Source organism: Pseudomassariella vexata (genome assembly GCF_002105095.1).
Source record: "Pseudomassariella vexata strain CBS 129021 chromosome Unknown BCR38scaffold_27, whole genome shotgun sequence".
Lineage (NCBI taxonomy): Eukaryota > Fungi > Ascomycota > Sordariomycetes > Amphisphaeriales > Pseudomassariaceae > Pseudomassariella > Pseudomassariella vexata.
Window position 1 is genome coordinate 270,283 of NW_024467982.1, and position 23,610 is coordinate 293,892.

General features: G+C 51.8%; 7 protein-coding genes across 7 annotated transcripts; 4 read left to right on the forward strand and 3 right to left on the reverse strand.

Annotated features, from left to right (window-relative positions):
• Positions 1–231: 231 nt before the first annotated feature.
• BCR38DRAFT_356891 (uncharacterized protein) lies at positions 232–1,394 on the forward strand (the record flags this gene model as incomplete). Its single annotated transcript, XM_040857059.1, has 3 exons — positions 232–466; positions 670–1,284; positions 1,327–1,394. 3 exons carry the CDS (start codon positions 232–234, stop codon positions 1,392–1,394), a joined length of 918 nt encoding a protein of 305 aa, XP_040709663.1.
• Positions 1,395–3,971: 2,577 nt separating this feature from the next.
• On the reverse strand, positions 3,972–5,022 carry BCR38DRAFT_452474 (uncharacterized protein). Its single transcript, XM_040861525.1, has 2 exons — positions 4,959–5,022; positions 3,972–4,725 (listed from the first exon to the last, which is right to left on the reverse strand). The coding sequence occupies exon 2, from the start codon at positions 4,689–4,691 to the stop codon at positions 4,461–4,463; it is 231 nt and encodes a 76-aa protein (XP_040709664.1). The 5' UTR covers positions 4,692–4,725; positions 4,959–5,022; the 3' UTR covers positions 3,972–4,460.
• Positions 5,023–12,816: 7,794 nt separating this feature from the next.
• BCR38DRAFT_125613 (Tom37 C-terminal domain-containing protein) lies at positions 12,817–14,473 on the forward strand. The gene is made up of 2 exons (XM_040853512.1): positions 12,817–13,154; positions 13,287–14,473. The coding sequence occupies exons 1-2, from the start codon at positions 13,004–13,006 to the stop codon at positions 14,384–14,386; spliced, it is 1,251 nt and encodes a 416-aa protein (XP_040709665.1). The 5' UTR covers positions 12,817–13,003; the 3' UTR covers positions 14,387–14,473.
• Positions 14,474–16,074: 1,601 nt separating this feature from the next.
• BCR38DRAFT_356820 (GPI transamidase-like protein component PIG-U) lies at positions 16,075–17,403 on the reverse strand (the record flags this gene model as incomplete). The annotated part of the gene is made up of 2 exons (XM_040857051.1): positions 16,075–17,198; positions 17,256–17,403. The coding sequence occupies 2 exons, from the start codon at positions 17,401–17,403 to the stop codon at positions 16,075–16,077; spliced, it is 1,272 nt and encodes a 423-aa protein (XP_040709666.1).
• Positions 17,404–17,701: 298 nt separating this feature from the next.
• On the forward strand, positions 17,702–20,176 carry BCR38DRAFT_452483 (Pescadillo N-terminus-domain-containing protein). The gene has a single exon (XM_040861526.1). The coding sequence runs from the start codon at positions 17,821–17,823 to the stop codon at positions 19,873–19,875; it is 2,055 nt and encodes a 684-aa protein (XP_040709667.1). The 5' UTR covers positions 17,702–17,820; the 3' UTR covers positions 19,876–20,176.
• Positions 20,177–20,208: 32 nt separating this feature from the next.
• Positions 20,209–22,476, forward strand: BCR38DRAFT_125623 (uncharacterized protein). The gene is made up of 2 exons (XM_040853513.1): positions 20,209–20,512; positions 20,608–22,476. Exons 1-2 carry the CDS (start codon positions 20,261–20,263, stop codon positions 22,348–22,350), a joined length of 1,995 nt encoding a protein of 664 aa, XP_040709668.1. The 5' UTR covers positions 20,209–20,260; the 3' UTR covers positions 22,351–22,476.
• Positions 22,434–23,375, reverse strand: BCR38DRAFT_491146 (HAD-like domain-containing protein; the record flags this gene model as incomplete). Its single annotated transcript, XM_040864625.1, has 2 exons — positions 22,434–23,153; positions 23,358–23,375. 2 exons carry the CDS (start codon positions 23,373–23,375, stop codon positions 22,434–22,436), a joined length of 738 nt encoding a protein of 245 aa, XP_040709669.1.
• Positions 23,376–23,610: the final 235 nt, after the last annotated feature.

The following is a 23,610-nucleotide window of genomic DNA, read 5'->3' on the forward strand; positions in this document are numbered from 1 at the left end:
AAAAAGCATAAACCAATCAGCAGTTCTGAAGAGCCACCACCCCTGTCACTCACACATGCAAGGCTAAGAGATCCATCTGGCTCGTATCGTCATCCCGCATTTCAGCCTGGAGCTTGGAGCTTTTGGGCCCCGAGCCGGTATCACGAAGTTCACTTTGCAAATTTCTCAAAATTCCAACCGACATCCACGGGAAAGATCCGACATGATCGTCAGTTGAAGGGTCATCTCAAGATGGCACCGATCCGCCGGTATCTCCGCATCACGAAGTACTCGGTGCTCGAGTGTCGGATCTACCTCGACAACCCGGCTCTCGCACAGAGTTGGCTGTTGAATCCCAGAAACCCCGTCCTGCCGAGGGTCATCGAGAGCGTTCGCCCCCTCGTATTGCCAAAGCTGCGCGAGGAGAGAGAACGCGCGCGAAAGCGGAGCACTAGGAAGAAGAACATCAAGGATGTCGTCGTTGAAGGTGCGTATGCGCATATGCAGACCTCACCAGTCCGTATGCTCTTGTACTTCGTTCCCACTACCCTGCGGCTGGGGGCGGGGTGCAAAGTACAGTACTTCCACCCACCCAGGACGGCATCACACATCTGTTGTACTACGATCGAAATGTCTCAAGACAGGAATGTTCCTTTTATTGACGCTGTAACATGGTGTCACCAACAACAGACGACTTCGAGGTTTCGATATTCCTCACCGAGACCACCACGCGCCACTCCCTGTTGACGAAACACAAGCACTTCCACGATACGACCCAGACCAAGCTAACCTCCAACAATGCGGGCCGTCTGATCACCGCGACCAACGAAGCGCCCATCGACGTGGATCTGCTACAAGACGCGGCTGCCGTCGCCTTGCGACGCGAGGATAGCGAAGACGATGCGCCGCCGATAGCGCTAGCCGACATACCAACTGTAGATGACACGGCGGCTACCGTGGGCCGACCTAAGCGGGCGCGGAGGAGCACGGCGGACACAGAACAGAGTAGCAGCGAGCATGACGCAAGAGACAGCGGCTTTGAGGTCATATCCTCGGATGAAGAGGATGCAGCGGCAGCGGCGCGCCCGCCCCCTCACAAGCGCCGCAAGGACACCCTGGGGGTTGTTGCTGATGCTGATGGGGGCGGCGATGATGACAAAAAGAAACTCACCATGGACGTCACATATGAGGGCTTTTCCATTTACGGCCGCGTGCTTTGCTTGGTCGTTAAGCGCCGTGAAGTTGAGCATTCCGCAACGGGACGTAACAGCAGCAGGCCGGCCCCCATGGCATTGGGGGCGGCTGGTGGTAGGGCTGCCAATAATAGCCAGCAGGGAAGTGGTGGAGGAGGGCAGACCATTATGGAGAACTTCATCATCTCAACGCAAATGCCTGCGGGCGAAGATGCCGCGTAGGAAGCCCTCAATTGACGATAGATTAATCCATAGTTGGTAGCCTCATTTCTTCAGAGGCTTGACGGAATGGCCTTATTCCGTGCCCAATTTCGTGCATCAAATGGCGGTATGGTCAATCCTCCAGGTCCGCTTTCAGTGGACAATCAACCAATGTGTCGTGTGGGGTAACTACTGGGCGTTACACGATATGGGGTAACCTGGTCTAGAATTCAGCTTATCATTATCCATGCCATCGCGTTTTGGATAGGTTGCTGTGTTGGTAGGGATAGCACTGGGGAGGATGTGTGGTACGCATTCCAGTACCTCCGGAAAAGCTGCTGACATTGCCAACTTCCAACCAACCCACTTGTTACATCATGCGCACTATCTAGGTAGGCTTGCGGTGTTGGCTCATCACTACTGCAACTGCGATTAACTGACTCAAGAGCTGAGCTTGATGGTGCAGACGTTTGGTGGGCCATACATCTAAATCCGTAGACACTTGCAGTTGGCAGTAAAGTGCCACGGCTGCTGTCATACCTTAATAAGCAGCTGTTTTCATGCAATTTATGTTGTCACCGTCTATAAAAAGGTATGAGTCGATGTGGGTGAAACACAGCGAGCTGCGCCCGGTCCTGGCTTGTGAAATTCTAATGACATGGTGGGTACAGTGTAAGAATAAGTAATTTATTTTAGCATATCTCGTACTGCTTTTTCCACACGTTTGATTAGAGCGTCTGCCGGCGGTAGAGTAAGGCTGGTTGCCAGATTGTCTCGACAATGAAGCAGTGATCCGACTGTACGGATCAAGATTGCACTTTTCCGAAGGTACCGCGAGTCGAATGCTAGGGTGACCCGACGGCCCCCAATGATAAGGCCCTGGGTTGGACGAATGTATATCGGTGCACGTTTACGCTTCTTTGCCACATTCAACGTGATACGATCGGCAGAGTGCTTATCTGTTGGTGTGTTTGTCCGCCAGCCTGCCCGACGATCGTAGGCCGCCGAAGAGGTTCGGAGCTTGTGGGTGGCTGTCCATCTGGTCGGGTGGGTTCCTGATTTGTCGACCGGCGTCAAGTGAAACAGATGTCGGCCAAGGTGTACACAAATATATTCCAGTGCATATATCGAGATCTCGCATCCCAGCCAGGTCTGTCAAGCATGTTGCAGGATACCTTTTTAGCGAGCCATATATTTGGTCCAGTTTGCCAGGTTGCATTCGCATCAGCTGAGCTGAGCACACTATCGAGGAAACACTTCGCGCCATTTCGCAAATTCCCATCAATACCACCCACACACCGATATTGTGCCCATCTTTGCCATATCGTGGTGTGACGGATAGGACAAGGAGGGGGACGGCTCGAGCGGGGGCGGATTTGTTACGTTGACGACACGCGGATTTTGCTCCTTTGGGACGAGCTGTGGCAGCAGATTGGCTCGCTGCCTGGCTCCCCAGGAACTGCTAAGACATGCTGATCTTACCTCGCGTCGCGATGCTTGGCGGACCAAATGGTCGGGATTCTTCTCTGGATGATGATACCTGGACATGAACACGACTTGATGACATCACATCACCGAGCCCAACTTCCTTAGCCACACCGAGATGCTCCCTGTCCAATGCAGCCACCCATTTAAGACGGGGCTTAAGAAATTCGTCCCGATAGCAAGCTTGATGGCTTTGGGTTGTGTTCAGAACGGCAAAGCGGCGCGTTCAACCTGGCTGGAAGCCATCAAGTAGAGTGGTTACTACCTTACCACGAGAGTGAAATATTGACGCCCACCACTTAGACATTATAATGGTGGGGTGACGAGCGCAAAGAGGGGTCAATCGAGCTTCACGTACCTGTCAGCCCATGTTCCACTGTTAAATGGAGGATGGGTAGACGAGAGTCTTGGCTCCCTCAGTGAATTGTGTGGTAAATTTGGGTTGACGGCAGATTGCAAGATACGGGAGAGTTCACTAGCCTGGTAATATCAGAGACACGCGGGTAATTTATTGACAACTATCTGACACCGCCTTGCACGATGCATGCAGATCAATTGACGGGGCGATTGCACACTACTTTGTCGGGATTCAAGTTCCTAATCCAAACCCCGCGGGGCGCCCCAGGTCAATTTACGGTAGGAGAGCGATGAGATCAAGAACGGACATGACGGAAGCAAGTGTTCGGTTCGCCTTTTCTGCTAATTAATAGGACTAGCCGAAAACTGGGGCATTTTCCAGCAAGTCCATAAAATAGGTATATGTGAGGGGTCCCGTACTAGCCCTCCCCACCCCCTCCCTTTTCAGTATCAAACTGCAGGAAGCCGTTCATTCGTTGTTTGCGCGATTTCGTCCGTGCCCAAGTTACGAACTGGCATTACGAACATGGAGTAGGTTGTTGCTAGTTAGATTGTTCGTTAGTTTGTAACTGCGTCGACAAAGCAGAGGTCTGACACGTTAAAGCTCCTTGGCTTTGCATAGTATTATTTACTGTGGACCGTACTGGCACTACGATGTCCATGCTGCCGTTGATCAGATCAGATCGGATCAGGCCACTGTCCAACGTTTATTCGCATCGTTCGGAGTAGCCATGCCGTGATCTGTCGTACCGACATGCACCTGTGACGATGTTCTGACGATGTTCAGGGGTCTCGCATCACTGGTGCGGCCCCTTGTCTCCACGTGGGAGATTAATGTCGGCGTGGGGCGAGGACGGCGTGGCGGCCTATACTTGACGGCTTAGCCGTTTTTGTTTCACGTCAATCCCGAAACCTCATTGGTTACTTCACGATGCCGAGCTTCATGGAAGTAACTGAAGAACCCTTGGAAATAGCCTTCGTAATTATGGCTTTGGGCCGAACCTTCCGCCACATGCGGCTTCCATCGCATCCGACCTAATGAGATTAAATGTTCATCAGCCGACGACGTCTACTGGTGGTCGTGGCTGCGGCGGCTGCAAGCGGTCATTTAACCGTCGGGCGACTTCGGATGACCATGTGCAAGATGCGGTGTGTTTTGCGATGGCGATGAGCATCATAAGCTTCAAAATCGATTGGTCGATGCAGACTTTGTGAGGAGAAAATGACCGTTCCTTTGCTCGCAGCTCAGAGAACGGCGGCCAAAGTATGGCGACGTGGACCATTGCAAGCCGTAGATAGATTCCCAGCTATTCGGGCATCGCCTCCGAAGTACCTGGTATCATGCACCGGGCGATGGCACGACCTTGCAGCTGCATGCTGGCCACAGCTTGACAGTGCCTCACAGGCTCTGTGCCGGAACCAGACTTGATGGCATGGGATTTGCCAGCTTCTCCATGAATACAAATACACCACCATGTATCTCGCGATGCCGTAGGGCTGCGTTAGGTACCTGTACCGGTAATTAGTATGACTGGCTGTGATCTCCAATGCTCATGTCAATTTCTCCTGGGTGCTGAATAATTGCACATGCCGTCCATTAGCGGTGTATGTATGAAACGGTCCAAATGAGGCAAGCACCTTCACCGAAAAACCTTGTATGGCCAACGTGAAGGCTGCACCGCTTGCCGATGGGTCCGAAGACTTTCTCAGGGTTCCTGGGGAAGCAAAGCTTAGAAGTCTCACGTCAGAGTCGGCCGCCAGGTATAGCAGCACCACGACCTGTCACTTTGCTGGAGTCAGAATGGTCCTGCCATGCCAAGGGGTAGTTCCGAAATTCCTTGATTCTTCGGCCATGCCAAGTATTCCGGCTGTTCTGGCACGTCGATGGGGACCTCGGGTTGCAATGTCGCCAAGTTTGGCGGTAACTACGAGAGAAGAGAAATCAAATAGACACAAATGAAAAGAACAAGTCACTCATGACCTTAGACGGCTGACAAATATTAGGAAGCGGTGACAAGTCATGGAAACGAAAGTGACAGCGGCCAAGGATTAGCCAGAACAAGAGTTTTGAAACTGGGCACGCCGCATGGTGCTTGGAGGTCGTCCGGATTGAGCACCTCAAAGCAACGATAAACCTGGAACCTACCGAAAGGGGGCACAGATGCCAATCGGTGTCCCCTTAAAATGATCAGATGACTGCAAAATAGTTGGGTATTTTGGTCTTTAGTTGTGGCCTTATGGCCGTTCTGGGTTCTGGGGTACGGGAACGAGTCGGCCATTTCAGTACCCTCAATCCTTGTTTTATGGAGTTTGATAATTTCAAACCACACTCTGATGTCACGGATTGGCAGGGCGATGTTGCATTTCCTGGAACGGACAGGGACAAAAGAGAGTGAGACATTCCTTTGTCAACATGGACACAGGAGGCGGAGATCGGGACCTTGCAGAAATTAAGATTTCCAAAGGACCATGGAGTAGAAGGCGCCAAGACTTCATGGAAGTTTTCTAGAAGGTCGATCCAATTTCCCGTTGAGGCTCGTGCCCTCAACGATGGCGCTGTCATTACAAACTGTTGGTGCGTTTTTGTACTTTTACAAGGAGTATCCGTGAAGAGGCTAAGGGAACTCCTTGACAACCCTCGGGAAATCTCAAGCTGTTACGAGAGAAGTCCCACTTCTTGGTTACCCTGTCAAATGAATCCCTTCCCTCGGGTTCAGCGGTGTCTTAGCAGATTCACCGAATTTCAGGTCCAACGTAAATATTTCACAATGACGTTATGTCGTGGGTCTTGTTGGTAATATGTTGTCGGTCTTTGTGTTGCCTTGCTAAATATTCAACGCATATCCAGCTGAAGCGCTGAGGCATACGCCGAGGCAGGCGATTGCATATCGCAAAGTACTGTCATCTAGAGGCGACATGCAGTCGATCAGCCCGGAACCTGTACTATGAAGCATTGACTTTGTCCCGCATCATTTCTCCCTGCTGCAATCACATGAAGCAAGTAGTTGCTGTGGAATGTGACCTCGAATTTACGATAGATACCATTTGTTCTGTCACACACATGCCAGAACTTCGAGACTGACACGGAAGTGATACCGCATCGCGATTGGCCAATAGTCGGCGAACATGAAATGCTTGTTTTCCAGGTGTAATGAGAAAGAGCGGAGGCTGCAAAGTTCAGTTCGTTACACCAGCCTCAGATACGGATGTGGTGGACTGGCTACACCACATGTGGTTGGTGAGATTAAATCACTGCCCATCAACTTGGAGGCGTGAAACGGGCAAACTCTACCTAGCTGTCACTATTGACCGTTCGAAAAGTTCGGCATCACTAGTCGCTTCTTCGCAATCTAGCCGAGCAACCTTTGGCACTTGGGCAATCTCAAGCTAAAACTAGGTTAATGAGTCGACAAGTTGAGCCGCTTTCGCCAAGCAGCAACCCGGGACGTCGGCTGTAGGCTATCAAGTTTGAGGCAGAGTGTAAGTTATTGCGAGAAGCTGCGATTGAGGCGAACATATTGCGAGGCTCAGCCTCTTTGATTTTTAAGATGAACCCGAGCTATAAAATCTGTTTGGGGGTACTAGCAAAGCGTGTGGAAAGTTTGTTAAGTACGATAGAATAATCTCCCGCTCCATATTACACGTCTATCACTACCACTAGGGCGATCTCGACGGCATAAATTGAGATGGGAGTTTAGGTCACCGTCGAGGCTATCTGGTCCGGCAGATATCGGAAGTAGGTAATCAGCATCAGCCTTGTAGGAATCCCCCCCTGTTCATGTCTCCGTGTGCCTTCGGCGATTATTGCAAATATTAAACATTGATCTCGGGTCCACCATGATGTGTGGTTGGCTGTGTGGTGCGTGTTGCAGAATTATCTCGATTGGGCAAGTCAGTAATAAGGCTGCAGCAGCATCGCCTCCCCCAGTAAAAAAGATGGTGGGATCAACGTCCGCTTCTTGAAATGATTTTGTGTGCAAGCCAGCGCATTATGAGTCACCATTTTAGCATTCATATGTTGTCGAATTACCAGTAGTTAGCGGCAGGCATACATGCACTTGCGAGCAGCGCACTTGTGTGGAATTTCCAAGGTCCGTGGCTTTAAAATCCCACGATGTTACCGCAATGGATCGCGTGGTAGCGTCCCTGCGCATGGGAGGACCCCAGGACACTTGCTTTGCTTTCTTGGTGATTTGGCCAGCAGCCTGGCATCCCGGCCCTCCTCCCGCTCAAGCGATGAGTCTTGGAAGTTGGAGCCTATAGAATCTCTTGGTTTAGAGGGGCAAGGCTGGCAATAGCTCCCTCGTATCGTGATTGATTCAAAGCTGGACTGCAACGACGGATCCCCGCAAGGATTTGCGCCAAGTTGCCAGCTTTTGCTCGAAAGGAACAAAAAAACCACGCAGGTGTGTCATAATTGGGGAGTTACCGATCGTTGCACCGCTGATAACGGGTGGATGGATCATGAGCAAGAGGGGTTCGAAATTCAAGATACAATTGTACCTTTTGAGTTGGCGTTTCGGAACCACCATGCCGCCTGTCAACTCTTCGTGCCAGCCACTCGCTTCTGAGGTCTTGGAGTGGATGTCCAGATTGAAAGCCGTCAAGCCTCGCGGGGTCCGGACTCACCGCGTGGCTCTCGGCTGTTTCAATTGAAACTATGCGCCATCTGTTGTCCGACTTTTAGACTTTTGGACTCCAGCTTTCAGAGGACCAGGTACGCGAAACTCAGATTCATTGGTGTCGCTGAATTTACCCAAAAAGCAAAGGCCCATTTTCTATTGATTTCTGGGCTGGGTCGGCCGAGCCACCAGGCTGCAATGTGTAATTCAGAGGAAACTGCAAAATATGGGAGTTCTAACGCCCGATCAGCTTCAATTTTGGAACTCTCCGGCTCCAGCTGCATACTGCGAACAGCGTACATCGACCCATTTCGCTTATTGGATGCTTCTTGTGGGTTCAATTCTAGACCGAGCCGCTGAGTGATGTGAATTTTGCCCAGGACCTGAATTCCTGACGCCCTAATTATGAAGGCCGTCAGCTTTTGCTTTTTCCAGCCAAAATTTCGCCCGCCTTGTCTGCTGCTCATACCTCTTGAACTTGCCTTCCGAGCGGACCTAACCTGATAGCCAAGCCCCCATTACCATTTCCAGAAGAACTTTAAGGCCGGCTCGCAGGAGTTTCAGACTTTTGGCACAGAGCCCAGCTGATCTGCAATGCATCTGCAGCGTCGAGAGTAATTACCAACTGCGGATAAGCACGACGTTTTGTCTCGGTGCCAAAAAGTGGCAATTTCGAGCGAAATGTTCTCATAAGCTCTAGTCTGGCTAGACTGGACGTCAAGATGCTATCCCGTCTTCCAATAATACCGTTTCACTTAGCATTCCAGATCCCTCTATCTGTGGTCTGGATAATTTCCTCCGCTTTACATTCGGACATAGGCGACGAGCCCTAGGCCAGTGCTCACTAAGTACCAAACAATGCCAAACGAGACCACATCATCATCGAAACGTCAGTCGTAGTCTCGTGATAATAAAGCCCACTTTCGCCTATGAGAAGCCCTGGCCAGCTGGGCAAGCTCGAGGGCAATCAACGTCTTACCCGAGGCCACGCCAAAATCTTCAATTAATAAGTTGTCGACCATGGTCCGGGGGTCGCAAACAGGTGAGCATTGGGACCGTGGGCTGCGGTGGGTATCTTATTGTTCTACGTGCCTTCTTCTGCGCTTCTACGGTCCGTAGGAGGTAGGAGGTGGATACTCATTACATTTTTATCCTAGTCAATGGCCTTTGCTTTCTGCTCTCGTTGTCAGTTCCCAAAATGCAAAAACGCCGTCTCCGACGGTAAAGTTCTCAATACGCAAAATAAGTGCGTTTATGTGTGTGTGTGTGTGCCCGGCCTGAGAGTGCGGCTTTCACGCACATCTAGGTTCGCCATCTGCTTTCGGGCACCGAATTTCAAGATTCAGCTTGCGTTGCAGGCCTTGGGATCCAAGTGTCCCCTCCCCCCTGTGCGCTATGCAAGCCAAGTACTTATGTACTGTACATTGCCAATCTCACTGCTCTGTCAGACAGGGGGGGTCGCACATGCCTAGTGGTACATGGTGCCAGGGGCTTATGTCTGTTTCATTTCGTCTGTGGCACGCACCCAGACCCCAAGACTTTTTCCCTGCTCAGACCTGACTGCGTCACTACGGCCCTAATGGTTTGGGGTGAATTATTTTTGTCACTCACCCAAAGCTTAGTACATGGGTTCGCGCACAGCTCATACCCGTATTGACATTATGGAGTACTTCTGGCGACTTGTACCTCCTGTCATTCTGGCGGTGTACCCTTCCTGAGTCCGTAGCCCTGACGTACCGACCAGCCACAACCCTGGAAGTATCTGGCTCATCCATTTCATCAAATCTGGACAAACAGACGATTATCAATGCCGGCTACCTACATAAGGCAGCCCTCGCCCTCCGCCTAGGATTAGAAAAGAGTTTTATTCACCAGATCATCAAGTCAGCAGACTACTACTATATACAGACGCAAAGAGAGGATCACTCTTCTATATAAGCATCACATCAGCTCCACCACTGTCGACTGTTTTAAGCTTGCCCCAGAACTCGCATTTGAAAAATCATCAACACCACGACAACCACCCGATTTTCAAGTCACAACTACCCCCCCGTAGCCTTGACCTGCCGCGCTTACAAATTGAACTCACAAACCCACAACCCATTACAATGCCTGCTCAAAGACCATCGCAACTCCCACCTTGCCCGGGTCCCCCACCAAGTCGTCCCTTGCCTCCTCTACCAAAGAGAGGCTAAGCTGACGACGTGGTGTACGACTCCTGACTGGCAGCCCATACAATGGCTGCCATCACAGCATGCGGCGACATGACGGAGGTCCCAGGCTGTTACGCAACCGGGATACAAGGCGACCAGAATAACGACTGGTGATCAGACTGAGATCACCCCGACGGATTTCCAGAAAAACTGTCAGCCCAATTCTGCCCTTAGCAGGCTTTCTGCTTCCGATGCGCGCAAATGGCTTGCATTTGCATGCAGCCCCGAGACCACTCCGCTTTTTTTGTACCACCAACCGACCGCGCGGATTGCCGGATACTTGCGCGAACTTGACCACAATTATCAACACGGCACGCTGCAACCTACAGGTTGGCCTCGACTAGTAATTTCACCACCTGCTGGCATCGGCGCTTCCCTCGACCTCCCACACGAGCTGGGCTCTTAGGAACTGTTGCCCGACTGGCACAGCGCATGACAGGGACACTGAATCATCTATAACAACTCACGAATACTGCGTTTTAATAACTGCCCCGTCAATATCCACGCTCAAGGGAGACATGCTCTTGAGCATGTCACATGATTTGTTTGCTTTTATTTACACGGATGGTGTTGAAAAGGTGGTTGGGACTTTTAATTTTGTACCAATAGAGAGCATTGTGAGGCTTCTTCTGCAAAGAAATGGCACACGTGCGACGGATACCCTGGGGGGAAGACTTACGAATGAGGATGGAATCAAGGCACACGGGATCAGATTACTGGGAATGCATGACGGAGACGACTAACATCGTTGCGAGTGTCCAAATGGATGTCGGCATTATCAACGGCGAGAGAAACAACAGAGATCATTGTTACACATTTCCACCAACTCAATTATAATCAACTACTAATGAACCGTAATGAACCAAATTGAAATATACGCATTGGAGTCTGCTGAGATTACCTGCCGAAACTCCTCCCGAGCTTGCCGTCCCTCTTACACCTTCGGTCTCTTGCCGTACCTCCACGAGTTGTGGGGAAATGTTGAGTTGTATAAGTCCAGCAGGAGAAGTTACTCGGTTATTTCACCTATCGCGGTTACCGCCGGAAAGCTATCCTCATGAGGCATCAGATGCGCGACAGGCATTCTGATACCTGATACTTTTATCGCTTGCACTGAGACTTTTGATGGCGTGGGGAACAGCCAGCGCATATTTCCAAGTTTGACAAGCCTCCTGATGAGTGCTCCGTACGATATCAAACAGTGCAGGCTTGTTACGGCAGCCCGGCTAGTCTGGCTTGTCTGATTGCTGCGCGCAAGGGGCGGCTTTCCCAGATTAGTCCTGCCGGCATTACAGGCAAAGCGACAAGACACACTGGCGATAAACAGTTTGCTCGCTTCCCTTACTTTTACCATCCTGTACCCACCAGACTGCTCTAACCTACCTGGTAGTCGGGTCGGATCGGGTCGGCTCAACCGTGATAAGCCTCAGAGAGGCAAACCGGTGCCTTCAATAGTTCCTTCGAGTGACATCTGCCAACTCAGGAGGCTGCGTGTGTTCCGAGGATCCAAGCGTCCGCAAACTTCAGCGTGGCTGCCACTCGGCAGTGTCGTCGGCAGCGACGAGGACCAACCAGTGAATTCAATTCAACTGATGAAATGAGATTCCTACGGGCGGGAAGCTAGAGGTCGCCGATTGATCAGTCTCCTGGGCCTCCCGAGATGGATTAGATGGGGACGGCAACGGGCTTGCGAACGGAGGTGCATCTCCAGCCTACGGGCTAGCCTGATGTCTCGATCCGAATGCCCATGCCATTGCCCACTCAGGAACAGAATAAGCCCTGCTTTGCTACTGCGCACGTTCTAACCAATTGGACTATTATCACCGAGAACGGCCAATAGTAGCTGTGAGCATGTTCCAGCTTAAGCGTGGAGACCTGTAGAGGTGGCGGCGCGGGCCCTGTTCAAACCGGCTCCATGTTTGCGCGGCACATTTTTGGCAGAATTTGAAGTTGCACATGGGAATCGTGACAAAGTCCAACCACATCATTTATTCATCTTGGCAGTGCCATAGCAAGTGCCTCCATCGTATACCTGGCTTCGACGACTCGGTTACTTTCGTGGTCGCAAATATCCTCTTGCTCATCAAACCTCTCTAGAAGGCCAGCCTGCCCAAGTTTGCAGGCTCCTGCATAGGCACTTTGGCTGGGCAGCGTCCTTAATAATGATAATAGCGGGTGCATCTCCGTGCCTTGAGGCCAAGCTTCACTCTCCACTAGAAAGTGCTGCATCTTGCTCTTGCCGCCCCCCTGTGATCGTCAGGGTCCTAGCCGCAGCTGCCGACAGACGGTGGCAACTCTATGAAATTGGCAGGTCCGTCCTGCACGGTCATCAAACATGGAGCACAGAGCACCACAGCACTTGCAGCAGTGCCCGCAGTGGATTCCCAGCACAACCGAGTGACGTTGCGCGGGCGGATCGCGCTCCCACGTGTGCGTCGACTTTTTCGCATCCAATGAATTTTTTTTATTTTTTTTTCCCTGGGCTCTAATCGAAACAGCCCCAACATCGAACTCGGGCAATGATCACCTAAGTACATTCCAGGAACCACCGAGTTATGCTGTCGATCTATGGCGTTGAAGGGCAATTATTTGAGATCATCAAATTTGATATTCATTGCTTAATGCAACGATCGAAGTCTGTTTCGAATCGAAGCTCGTTGCTGGTAGACCGGACTAATTTAGTTTATCTCAGTATCCCGTATTTGGCGAACGTCCCGGATCATCCTTCGGCTCCAGTATCGCGGCGTCTCTGCCATCTCCGTCATGAGCTTCATGCTCTACCTAAAAGCGGTATTCATTGGGTTATAGGTTATCTTAGCTTATCCTAGCAGCTTAGAAGGTGTGCTCGCTGTTGTTTGTCATCTCGATCGCCACTACTTCTATTACGGCAACTGCATCGCCAACCCACGTGTAACCCAGACACCCACTGGCACCGTCTTAACTCTCTCAAGCCATGGTCCTAGAACTTCACGTCTGGGGCCCAGCATTGGAGCTTCCATCGATCGATCCTGATTGTCTAGCGGCCCTATCGTATATCGACCATACAGTTGCTCGAGAAGATTGGACGTTGATGCCCAGTAATGACCCGGCCATCAGCCCAGATAGTGAGTATTATCCGTGATTCCCCCTCTCTGCTACCTAAGTATACCATTGCCCCCACTTAACGCCCCCCTCCTATTCGTCCCCCTTCACCACTGAAGAAACTCCAAGGCGCACCGCTGATCGAACCAACTTAGACATCCTCCCCGCTCTCCGTCACAATGGTACCTGGACGTCAGGGTACCTGAACATCGTGTCGTATCTCACCCGGTACACAGCCAACTCGATCGACAATGATGCCACTCAGTCCCAGCGCGCTGATACTCTAGCTTACGCCTCCTACCTCACTTCGCGGGGCGCTGCCCTGATTGCCTTCTCGCTCTACGTCTCCCCGAGTGCATGGGCAAACCTCACCCGTCCGGCCTACTCTACCCTCCTTCCCTTTCCGCTTACCTGGACCGTTCCGCCGGGCCTCCGTGCCGCGGCTATCGCCAAGACGGAGCACTTGGGACTGCACCAGTTGGCCGCGGACGTGAATCCCGAGGATGGCAAATCCGACCCGAAGACCACGGGCCCCGTCACGTCGACAGGCTTCCTGCGCTTGCCCAAACGGCCCGGAGTGACTGAGATTATGCAGCCCGAGCAGGTGGCCGCGATCCGGCTGCAGAGTCTGGCCGACGACTTCTTCTCCGTGCTGGAGGAGTTGCGCGGGCCTAAGAGGTATTTCTTGAGCAATGACAAGCCTTCTTCACTCGATTTCTTGGTTTTTGGCTACTTGAAGCTCATTCAAGTCAAGACGCCGCACCCGTTCCTTTCCAAATGCATGAAAAAAAGTGCGGCGGGGACTCGGTTATTGCGGTTCCTGGAAATCATGCATGAGGGACCCATCCGTTGGCAGCCCGGGAAAGTCGACACAGATTTACCCTGGATAGCTCCAACGCCGCGAGGATTGCTCGAGATTACTGGCAAATTTGGAGGTGGGGTGGTGGAAAGCGTACCCGGGGTCGGCGAAGCCTGGAAGAAATATTGGAGGGGCGCCATGAAAGGCGAGGATGGAGCCCAGGACTCTACTCAACTTATTTATGCCGCAGGGAGCGCTCTTATAGGCGTTGCCGTGCTGGGAGCAATGGTGCTATTTAGATCGCTACCACCATTTGGCGAGAGTATTCATCGATTTGACGCGCACAAGCCAGAGAGAGCCGGCCTGCACCAGTTTGGAGATATTGGCACCATCTTCGACAATTTGCCAGACGACCTCGAGACGCCGGCAAAACCTAGTAAAAGGACTACCCTGTAAAGAGTGATCGTGCCGAGGTCGCGGTTGACGTTGCGTCAGAGGGCTCAGGGACGGGGCCTCCGCGGGGTGAGAATTATGCGACATTGGTGCTGGGCGAAATCTTGGTTGATAAACGAAGGCTGAGGACGGTGAACACAACAACAGTGCGGGCAGGCGGTAGGGGTGAGCGGGAATTTACCGGAAGGTCTTAAGATCCGGCAACGGCCCAGTCTGGAAGCTTGGTGTAAGACGGGAAGTTGGTTTACGACCAGGGGAATAACACGAATGCATGTGTATGATCTGTCTGATTGGGCGTTCTGATAGATATAGGATTTTGATACCACTCTGCTGATTGATCACTGTACTTACTACACCTGATCGAGTTGTGGGACTACGAATCACTGCGAATGTTCGAACCGATATAGGTATATTAGGGAATACGTGTAGATGCCGATGCATGGTTACGAACTTTGTCTTCACTAAGTACTACTGACCTACTCGATCAAGGGGAATCATCCTCCAGATCCGATATAGAACCCCTCAGCATATTTACACAGTAGTTAGGTAATCTCTACCAGGAAAGGATACGTGATAAGCAAGCAGTATTATTTCACAAGCACCACAATATAGCCCAAACGAGGGTTTGTGTTGGTGCGATCTTGTAGTCCTTGCCCCTCCCCTAGGAAGCTCTGGTTTTCCGTGATGAAATATCTAGGGCTCGAGTTATATCCAAGTTTTGAAGAATGCATCCCCCCTTCCCACCTAGATAGGAGACGTTCTTCGTGTTACTAGCACCGACACTCAGCTGGAAAAGGCCACACATGCCTCGCTGCTCAAAGGTATAACGGTCGCTAGTGACGCATCGAAACCTACCCACGCAGTGAATTGGTACTGCTACTCCTTGTAACGATGCCTATCTCGTGCGACAACGTTTAGAATGAGCTAGATTCACTAACTAGTGTCCGCGGTATTCGAGGCTTGCCTTGTTGGTAATAGTATCTACCATTCGTGTTTGGTAGTAAAGACCTCCACTTCTGATATGAACATTCCCACCCGCTGGTATCTCATATAAGTTCAGGTAGGCGGTTGTTAGGAGGTTGGGCGACCCAAAAAATGCTAGGAGCTCAGAGTATCACTTCACGTGGCGAGCGCTATCCTGGCCAGCTCTACCGATTTCCTGTGACTAGGGTAGGTTTGGCCATAGATGTCGTAATAACGGCTTCTGGACTCTGGGAGGGGGAGTACATTATGCGTAAGCTTGAATTGATGTAGTTAAGGCATGCAATAGAGCAGGCAGTTGTGGGATTGAAGCTCCGTTGATGCCTTGAAGCAGTCAACACTTGGCTGCCACGCCAGTTCAATGCTTAGGATGTGTAGTCAAATATCGGAGGTTTCATATATGTAAGTAATCTTTATTTCAAGTTTTTCTTGATACTTCAAACATTTACATAGCAAGGTCAAGTGATGCTCAAGTCCATGCTCTAGACTCAGAGGACGGCCTGGTCTGATCTTCGGTTTATCTGGATTGCATTATATCAGTATTTCCTGGGCTCGGCTCTTTGTCATTGTCCAAGCATGGTCCTCCCTCCATCTTCCAACATCTTAACCCGCAAAGCCTCCAGAGCTAGACACGCTGCGACTCCGACCGAAAGCGTCATGATAGCCTTAAGAGCAAGCGATTTGTCATCAAGTGCACCAGGTCCAGATCCCTATATCTGTCTGATCTCTTTACACCTCATCTCGGGCCGCTCGACTTCCCACTCGTCCCTCAGTACCGCAAACGCCACGTCGCTGACCAGCAGGCTCTGGCCCAGACTCCACACCAACGTGATGGCATAGAAGAAATTCGCATTGCCACTGCCGGCGTAGATCCACAGGTGGTAAAATGCCGGACCAAGGAAGGTGGAGTATAACACAACTGATGCCGCCAAGAAACTGTAGCGTAGCAGCGGGAACACGTGACGGAAGCATGGTACCAAGCCGAGGAACAGTGACGTGTCGGCAATGCTCGGGTAAGGTTTGAAGATGGCGAAGATACCGAGTAGAAGAGTCAGTACCGCCAGGGGCTGACGCCGAATCCGGATGCTCAAGGCTGCTGTGTACGATGACAGGTGCAGCCAGAAGACACCCAGAAAGAAGGATCGGAAGCTGTCGAACATCTCGGTGAAAAAGTACCACCACAAACCAACATTGGGCGTTAGATCCGTCAAGGTCAGCTGTATGCCATATGTCGAGGGGAAGAATTCCCAGGACCCCGTGAGGGCAAACGAAGAGAGGAAGAGGAATGTGACACTGGCGGTGAAGGCCAACACGTTGGTGCCTGCAAATTGCAGTAGATAGGAGCCGGCCTTTGATGTATATTGCCGGTCATAGGCGAGGAGAACCAACGGTGGCAGCAAAAGTAAGGGGTACATGGATAGGTATGCGGCAAAGGACAGCGACAGCATCGAGGTAATAGGGTTACCCTCGATGGCCTTCGCGATGGCGTGTAATATTGCGCAGGTGGAGAAGACGCTCGTTGGACGTGCTATACATGTTGCGATGGTGAAAGGGTTGAAGAGGAAGACGGCAGCAACGATGAAGCCACTCCACTTCCTGTCCTTGCGCGGCGAGCTGAACAGTCGCGACGAGCCGCCCTCTCCAGATTCGGCGATCGTGTATAAAGCATTGGCGCTGAGGAGATCGACGACTATGTAGAGTATATATGCAAAGATGGGATAAGTCGACGGGTCTGGCAGGAGGGAGAATAGTGGTAGTAGTAGTGGCGCCTGGTGGTAGACCCCACCGTCGTATGGGGAGACATTGTGGTTATATAGAAAGAGACCTTCTTGTACTTTGCGCAAGGGTTAGCTGCAAGACTTCGACTGTGATTATTTCAGAGCTGACTTACATCTCTTGAAACTCGTCACGGGTGTTGAAATCTCAACGCGGCCAGTAAGCAAGTCGGGAAGGCCTGGGAAAGCCGTGAATAGTATCAGACGAAGAGCGGCAGCGGCAACATAGAGACGGGTTGTCCCGGTTGCCGCCTGGAAGCTCATCTTATCGTTGTTCATAGTGCAGTTCCATTGTCGACATGAGTCTGCGACAGGCGAGCTTGGGAGGTTTTGCGACACAGCTGACAGTCTTGAGGTCCTTCGCACCTGGAGATTCAATTCCGAAAGTTGCGAGTGATCCGATGTTGACCAACAACACCTGGCAAGAGCTAGGACCCCCGAATTGGAGGCACCTGCCTAAGGGTCCGCTCGAGCTAGCCGTTTGTAGCTTCCCCGGAAGGTGGTGTAAAGTGGCAGATCCAAAGATTCTCAACTTTCCAAACTTTTTAGTGGGGTTCCAGCTAGAAAAAAGTTCGAACGCATACACCGCGATAATCTGCTGGTGGTTGCATTCTTCTTTCAACCAACGACAGTTTCTGCAATCGATTGGAAGATCGCCAATCGCCAAAGAAATATTCCAAAATGGGTCGCTTAAGAAAGAAGGGCCAGGCCGGTGCCGCAAAGAACTACATCACTCGATCGCAAGCTGTGAGGAAACTCCAGATCACCCTTCCCGACTTTCGAAGGCTATGCATCTGGAAGGGAATCTTCCCTCGCGAGCCGAACAACAGGAAAAAGGCCAACAAGAGCTCGACTGCTTCAACCACCTTCTACTACGCCAAGGATATCCAGTATCTGCTTCATGAGCCCTTACTGCAGAAGTTTCGAGACCAGAAGGTCCTCGAGAAGAAGATATCCAGAGCTTTGGGCCGAGGAGACGTTGGCGACGCATCAAGACTCGAGCGCAATGCCGCGCGACCCGAGAAGACGGGCAGACCTCCATACACCCTCGATCATCTGATCCGGGAACGATACCCAACCTTCGTGGATGCATTGAGGGATCTCGATGATGCCTTGTCCATGCTCTTCCTCTTCGCCAACCTCCCCTCCACATCTTCCGTGCCCGCCAAGATGATTGCCAAGTGTGAGCGCCTGTGTCTCGAGTTCCAGCACTACTTGATCGTGTCGAAGAGCTTGCGCAAATCATTCCTGTCCATCAAGGGCATATACTACCAAGCCACGATCCAAGGAGAGGATATCCTGTGGCTCGTCCCTTACAAGTTCAACCAGAGAGTTGTGGGTGATATTGACTTCAGAATCATGGGTACCTTTGTGCAATTCTACATGACTCTGCTCAAATTCGTCAACTTCAGACTCTACAACTCGGTTGGCCTTGTGTACCCGCCCAAGTTTGACCAGACCAGGGATGAATCGGCGGCGGAGCTGGCGGCTTTCACTCTCGAGGGCACACATACAGTCATGACAGACACCCCGAAACAGCTGACGAGTGGCGAGTCGGACCAAGCGCCAGATCCAGCGACGCAAGAAGCGGTGAACAAGCTGATCAAGAAGATGAAAGAGACCGACGTGGACGGAGAGGATAAGGCTGGGACGGCGGATGATGCGGACAAGGAGGATGAGCCCACAGATGCCATCGACAAATTCGAACCCAGTGCTCCCGGCGGTGATATTCTACCGCAACCCACCGATACGGGAAGTGATACCGGGACTCTGTTCGCAAATTGCACCTTCTTCCTTAACCGCGAAACGCCAAGACAACCGTTGGAGTTCATTCTGCGAGCGTTCGGATGCAAGCGGATTGGCTGGGACGCTGTCCTGGGTGACGGTGCATACACCACAAATGAGCAAGATCCTTCCATCACCCACCAAATTGTGGACCGTCCCATTATTCAGGCAGCTATGGAAGAAGATGGCAACGCAGAAGACAACCAGACCTCCCAAAAACTGGCATCCAATCAAAGAATACCTGGTCGTATTTACGTCCAGCCTCAATGGGTTTGGGATAGTGCCAATGACGAGGAGTTGAAGCGACCCGATCTATATGCTCCCGGCGCCCAATTACCGCCTCATCTGAGTCCATTCGTCCAGAATGTGCACGGTGGCTACGATCCGACGATCCCTCTTGAGGACCAAGAACCTGAGGGAGAGGCTTTGGAGGACAGCGAAGAGGAAGAAGACGAGGAGGAGGAAGGTGAAGATGATAACAGCCTTGCCGTCAAGAAGGTCGAAACACCTGTCAATGACATGGACGTAGCTGAGACGGACGAGGAGGAGGTTGATGATGATGATGATGAAGAACCTGGTCCCTTCGGTGGCTTCTCGGAAGGCGAGGACGATATGGAAGATGACGATGAAGAAAAGGAGGAGGACGAGGAAGACGCTGAACTAGCGTACCAACGTGACCTCATCGCTGAATTGACTGGACAACCTGCCTCGCAGAAGGCTTCAGAAAACCCGCGGTCCAAGGCCAAGGCTGAGGCAAGGAAGAAGCTGTCGGCGCAAGCCAAAGATGAAGCAGAAGAAATGGAACGAGCTCGGGGTATGCTGAGCAAGAAGAAGAGGAAGCTGTTTGACCAGATGATGTACACCAACAACAAGAAGAGTGCCGAGGATGAGAAGCTGCGGGCTAAGAGGAGAAAGCTGGAGAAACAAAAGGCTAGGAAGCCCGTAGCATAGTAGAATTGAGGTCGAGATATAGAGGCATGTGTATTGCCTGATACCACTGGTTTGCTGTTATTCAAGTTGCGCCTTCGTCGATTTGGATCCTGCGCCGCCATTCATGGTCTAGATTGACTTTTTCCTGAAACTCAGTTCCAATAAAATCGACTTGATTGTATCTGCCTCATCGTAGAGATTTCCAGGTGTCTGGCCGTAGCTGTGGTCGAATTTGAACTGCGTCCAATCTAACACAGTCGGGTGTCTACAGGGTTTTATTCCAGGGAGGGAGAGTCCACTAAAAATTACCAACCAACGCAGAACGTAAAACGGAGCTTAGCAGTTCCGTTACCCCAATCAAAAACAACATTTTTGTCTCTCAGCAGTCCTCATCAGACAATCATGTATGAAAATGAATAGTGACGCAGATGGCGATTATACAACGAGCTCAGACTCGGGCTCAGCGGCCTCCGAACGGCCCAATCGCTGGGATGGTGCGCCTTCGACATGGCAGTACATGAACCGCGAGGAGATCAACACACTTACAGCGTTCAATGAGTTGTCCAACAGCGATCTCTCAGTTCACCTGTACAATGCTTTCATGCTCAAGAAGAATGGTAGCCGGGCCAATGGCGAATTTGGACCGCTTCCAAACGAGGTGAGCCTTTTTTCCGGGTTTCCTCCTTTTCTTTCCTTTCTTCCTTTTTGTTGTCACGACGCAAGACTGCACTTGACGACTAACATGATACGCAGGATATCAACGCCGCCACAGGGCAGAAGATCCAGGCGGTAGACTGGGTCCCTCAACGCTCGTGGACGGCTTGGCCGATGAGCGCGAGCGCCGTGCCTGCCTCTGAGTTTGACAAACAGATTGAGGAAGCGGACGCCGATGAGATCTTCACCGTCAGGAAGCAAGAAGTGGACTTGCCCAGCCGCGCGCTTGAAGAGGCCGTCTCGGCTGCGATGTTGAGGTTTTCCAAAGCGAAATTTGAGAGCAGAGCTTGGGATGAGGGTAGCCTGGGCCAATTTGACGTCGCCAATGACGATCGCGATGGCTTGAGCGACCATGATTCGTCTGAGTCGGCTACGACAGGGTCAAGGTCAAGGTCCAGGTCAGTGCCAAGGCCCGCATCCGCGCAGGTGCGGTCGATAAAGCAGGAGACTGAGACTGAGACGGAAGATGCTATCAAGGGCGGCAAGATACAGGTGGACGGCAGTGATGGTGAAGATGGAGATGGACTTAAGGCGCGTCCTCTGCGGCCGACTGTCGCAACCGATGACCAGCTTTCCTATGCGTTGCTACGTCCGATTGCTCGGCACATTCTTTCACAGCTGGATGCTACTCTCGTAGTGCTTCACAACGCACGGGAGACCACCATGAGCTACCTATCCGACTCTTCGAGCGAGTCAGAACCGTCTAGGGAGCCTCTGAGAAAGAAAAGAGGAAGGCCAGCCAAAGCTGGCATAGGCAGACCCACAAGGGATGCGCCTCCTCCAGCGACATCTCAAGACGGTAACGACGGAATCCCAGCCAAGAAAAAAGGCGGAAGGCCGAGGAAAATTTACCCGCGCTTGGAAGGGGAGACTAGTAGGGAGCATGCTATAAGGATTGCGAGGCAGCGAAAAGAGCCGATCCCCCATTTCGATGACGACGAAGCTAGTGATGAAATGGACAGCAACGGGCCTGCGCTGAAGCCAAACCAAAGAGTCTCTAACAAGAGCAAGAGGTCCAGATCGAAATCTAGAGATGCCGTGACCGACGCATACGAGCATAGACGGTTTCACAAAGAACGCAACAGAGCCAGACTGGGTCTACGAGACTGGAGGGACGTCCTCGGTGCCGCGGCACTGGCTGGATTTCCCCAAGCTGCCTTGGACCGGGCTGCAAGGCGATGCGCAGATCTTTTTGGGCAGAGTATGGAACTGCGTACTTTGACAGAAGGAGGCAGGCAAGACACGCTCATCAGGTATGAACCCGGCATAGTTCCCGTAGTACCCTATGTACCAGGCGAGGAAAGCGGCGGTGAAGACAATGACGATGGGGACAAGCGGCTCTCACAGACTAAGCGCCGTGTGCGCTCTGCCAGCATCGCATCAGATAACTCCCGTGGACGCTCGAGCAGATCCTGCTCGCGAGGCAGAAGTAGATCGGGGTCGGCCTCCGCCGTTTGCTCACATTTCTGTTCGGTCCGGGGGTGTGTTCGCAACGTGGAGGGCTTCTCCCGCAGAACCAACTTGCTGCGACACCTGAGGCTGGTACATGACATGGACAGCGAAGAGGTTGCAACTGATGTTGATAGCGAAGACGAGATGGTTGGCGCCGTGCACGTCGACGGGTTCTTGAAGCCTATCAAAATACGGAAAGGGTGGCGTGCTACTGATCATGCGCCGAGATCACTTAGGAAGCCGAGGCCAGGGCATGCCAAGAGGAGGGATAGTAGTGAGAAAAACAGACGCGGCGATGGAGATATTACAATGAATGAAGACTCTCAATGAGGGTACGTAGACAAAATCTCAAACATTCCAACTTGCCAGCAGCGAACCCATCGTACTTCCCCCTGTGAGCCTACCTACCATCATTACAACCCCTTAGCAGCAAACTGCTTCTCAACCTCGTTCGCAAAATCCCCAATCGTGTCAAACCGCCACTCAAATCCCAATTTCCCCTCATACGTATCCACCTCGCCCGTCTTCTCCGCCCCCCTCGAAATCCACACACTCCTCAGCCCCAGCTCTTTCGCAGGAACATGATCCATCTTCAAACTCCGCGCCACATGCAACAAATCCCCCCTTTCCCACTCGACATCCAACTCCTTTCTTGCATGTCCAAAAAGGTACTCAAAATTCCGATGACTCGGCTTGTAACTCCCCACATCCTGCGCCGTATACACGGCATCGAACTCCGCCCCCTTCAACCCCTTCTCCACTGTGCCCTGGATATTCCGATTGTCGATATTCGACAGGATGATCAACTTGTACCTCTTTTTCAGCTTCTGCAGCCCTTCGATGGTGTCCGGAAATGGAGTCCAAGTCCCGGGTGCGTTGCCCAGGGGCTCGGATACCGAGTCTGGGACTGAGATGCCAAGTTCTTTGGCAAGGGTCGAGAAGGATTGCACTTGGTTCTCGTTGTAGAGGAGCGTGGGGCTCTTTTGCTCGAGCTGTGTAGTCAGGTCGTCGAAGCGGTGCAGGAGGGCTTTGGGGTCGGCGAGAGAGTGTGTAGCGGGGAGCTGGTCCGCGAGGATGCGGATTACAGAGAGAATGCCGGTTCCCAGTCGATGAGGGTGCCGTAGCAGTCGAAGCTAGGTTGGGTGGTGTTAGTTGCTACTTTCTGTACAAGATGGCTGTAAGAAGAGACCAGGGGAGGGAGAAAGGGAAGTATCTGAGGGCCTTGAAGGTGGTCAAGTCCGGGTACTCGGATTTCGACATTGTGAGGTTCTGCTTCGCGAATGATTATGAGAGTATCCTGAGCTGAGATGAGATGCGATGATATGTCGAGCGAGTACCGGTATGGCTGTAAACATGCAAGTAGCTAAGTGCCTTTACGCCCCGGGCTGTTCGCAGTGATAATAAGACTGTGGGCACAAACGGCACAGTATTCGGCCCATGTACACGTGACAAGTAGCGTAACTACGAAGATAGGTAGAGCTGATAGACCACCTACGACAACTTCCTACTTGATCACAACAACATAGGGCCGTTTTTGTCCACAAAGACGTTTGAAATCGCAACACTTGAAATCTTCACCTACTTAGCCTT

Coding starts and splice junctions, on each gene's coding strand:
- BCR38DRAFT_452474 (XM_040861525.1), bottom strand. CDS start 4,691: ATGGTGGTGTATTTGTATTCATGGAGAAGCTGGCAAATCCCATGCCAT.
- BCR38DRAFT_125613 (XM_040853512.1), top strand. CDS start 13,004: ATGGTCCTAGAACTTCACGTCTGGGGCCCAGCATTGGAGCTTCCATCG. Junction 13,155..13,286: donor CCCGGCCATCAGCCCAGATA/GTGAGTATTATC, acceptor GAACCAACTTAG/ACATCCTCCCCGCTCTCCGT.
- BCR38DRAFT_452483 (XM_040861526.1), top strand. CDS start 17,821: ATGGGTCGCTTAAGAAAGAAGGGCCAGGCCGGTGCCGCAAAGAACTAC.
- BCR38DRAFT_125623 (XM_040853513.1), top strand. CDS start 20,261: ATGAAAATGAATAGTGACGCAGATGGCGATTATACAACGAGCTCAGAC. Junction 20,513..20,607: donor TTGGACCGCTTCCAAACGAG/GTGAGCCTTTTT, acceptor CATGATACGCAG/GATATCAACGCCGCCACAGG.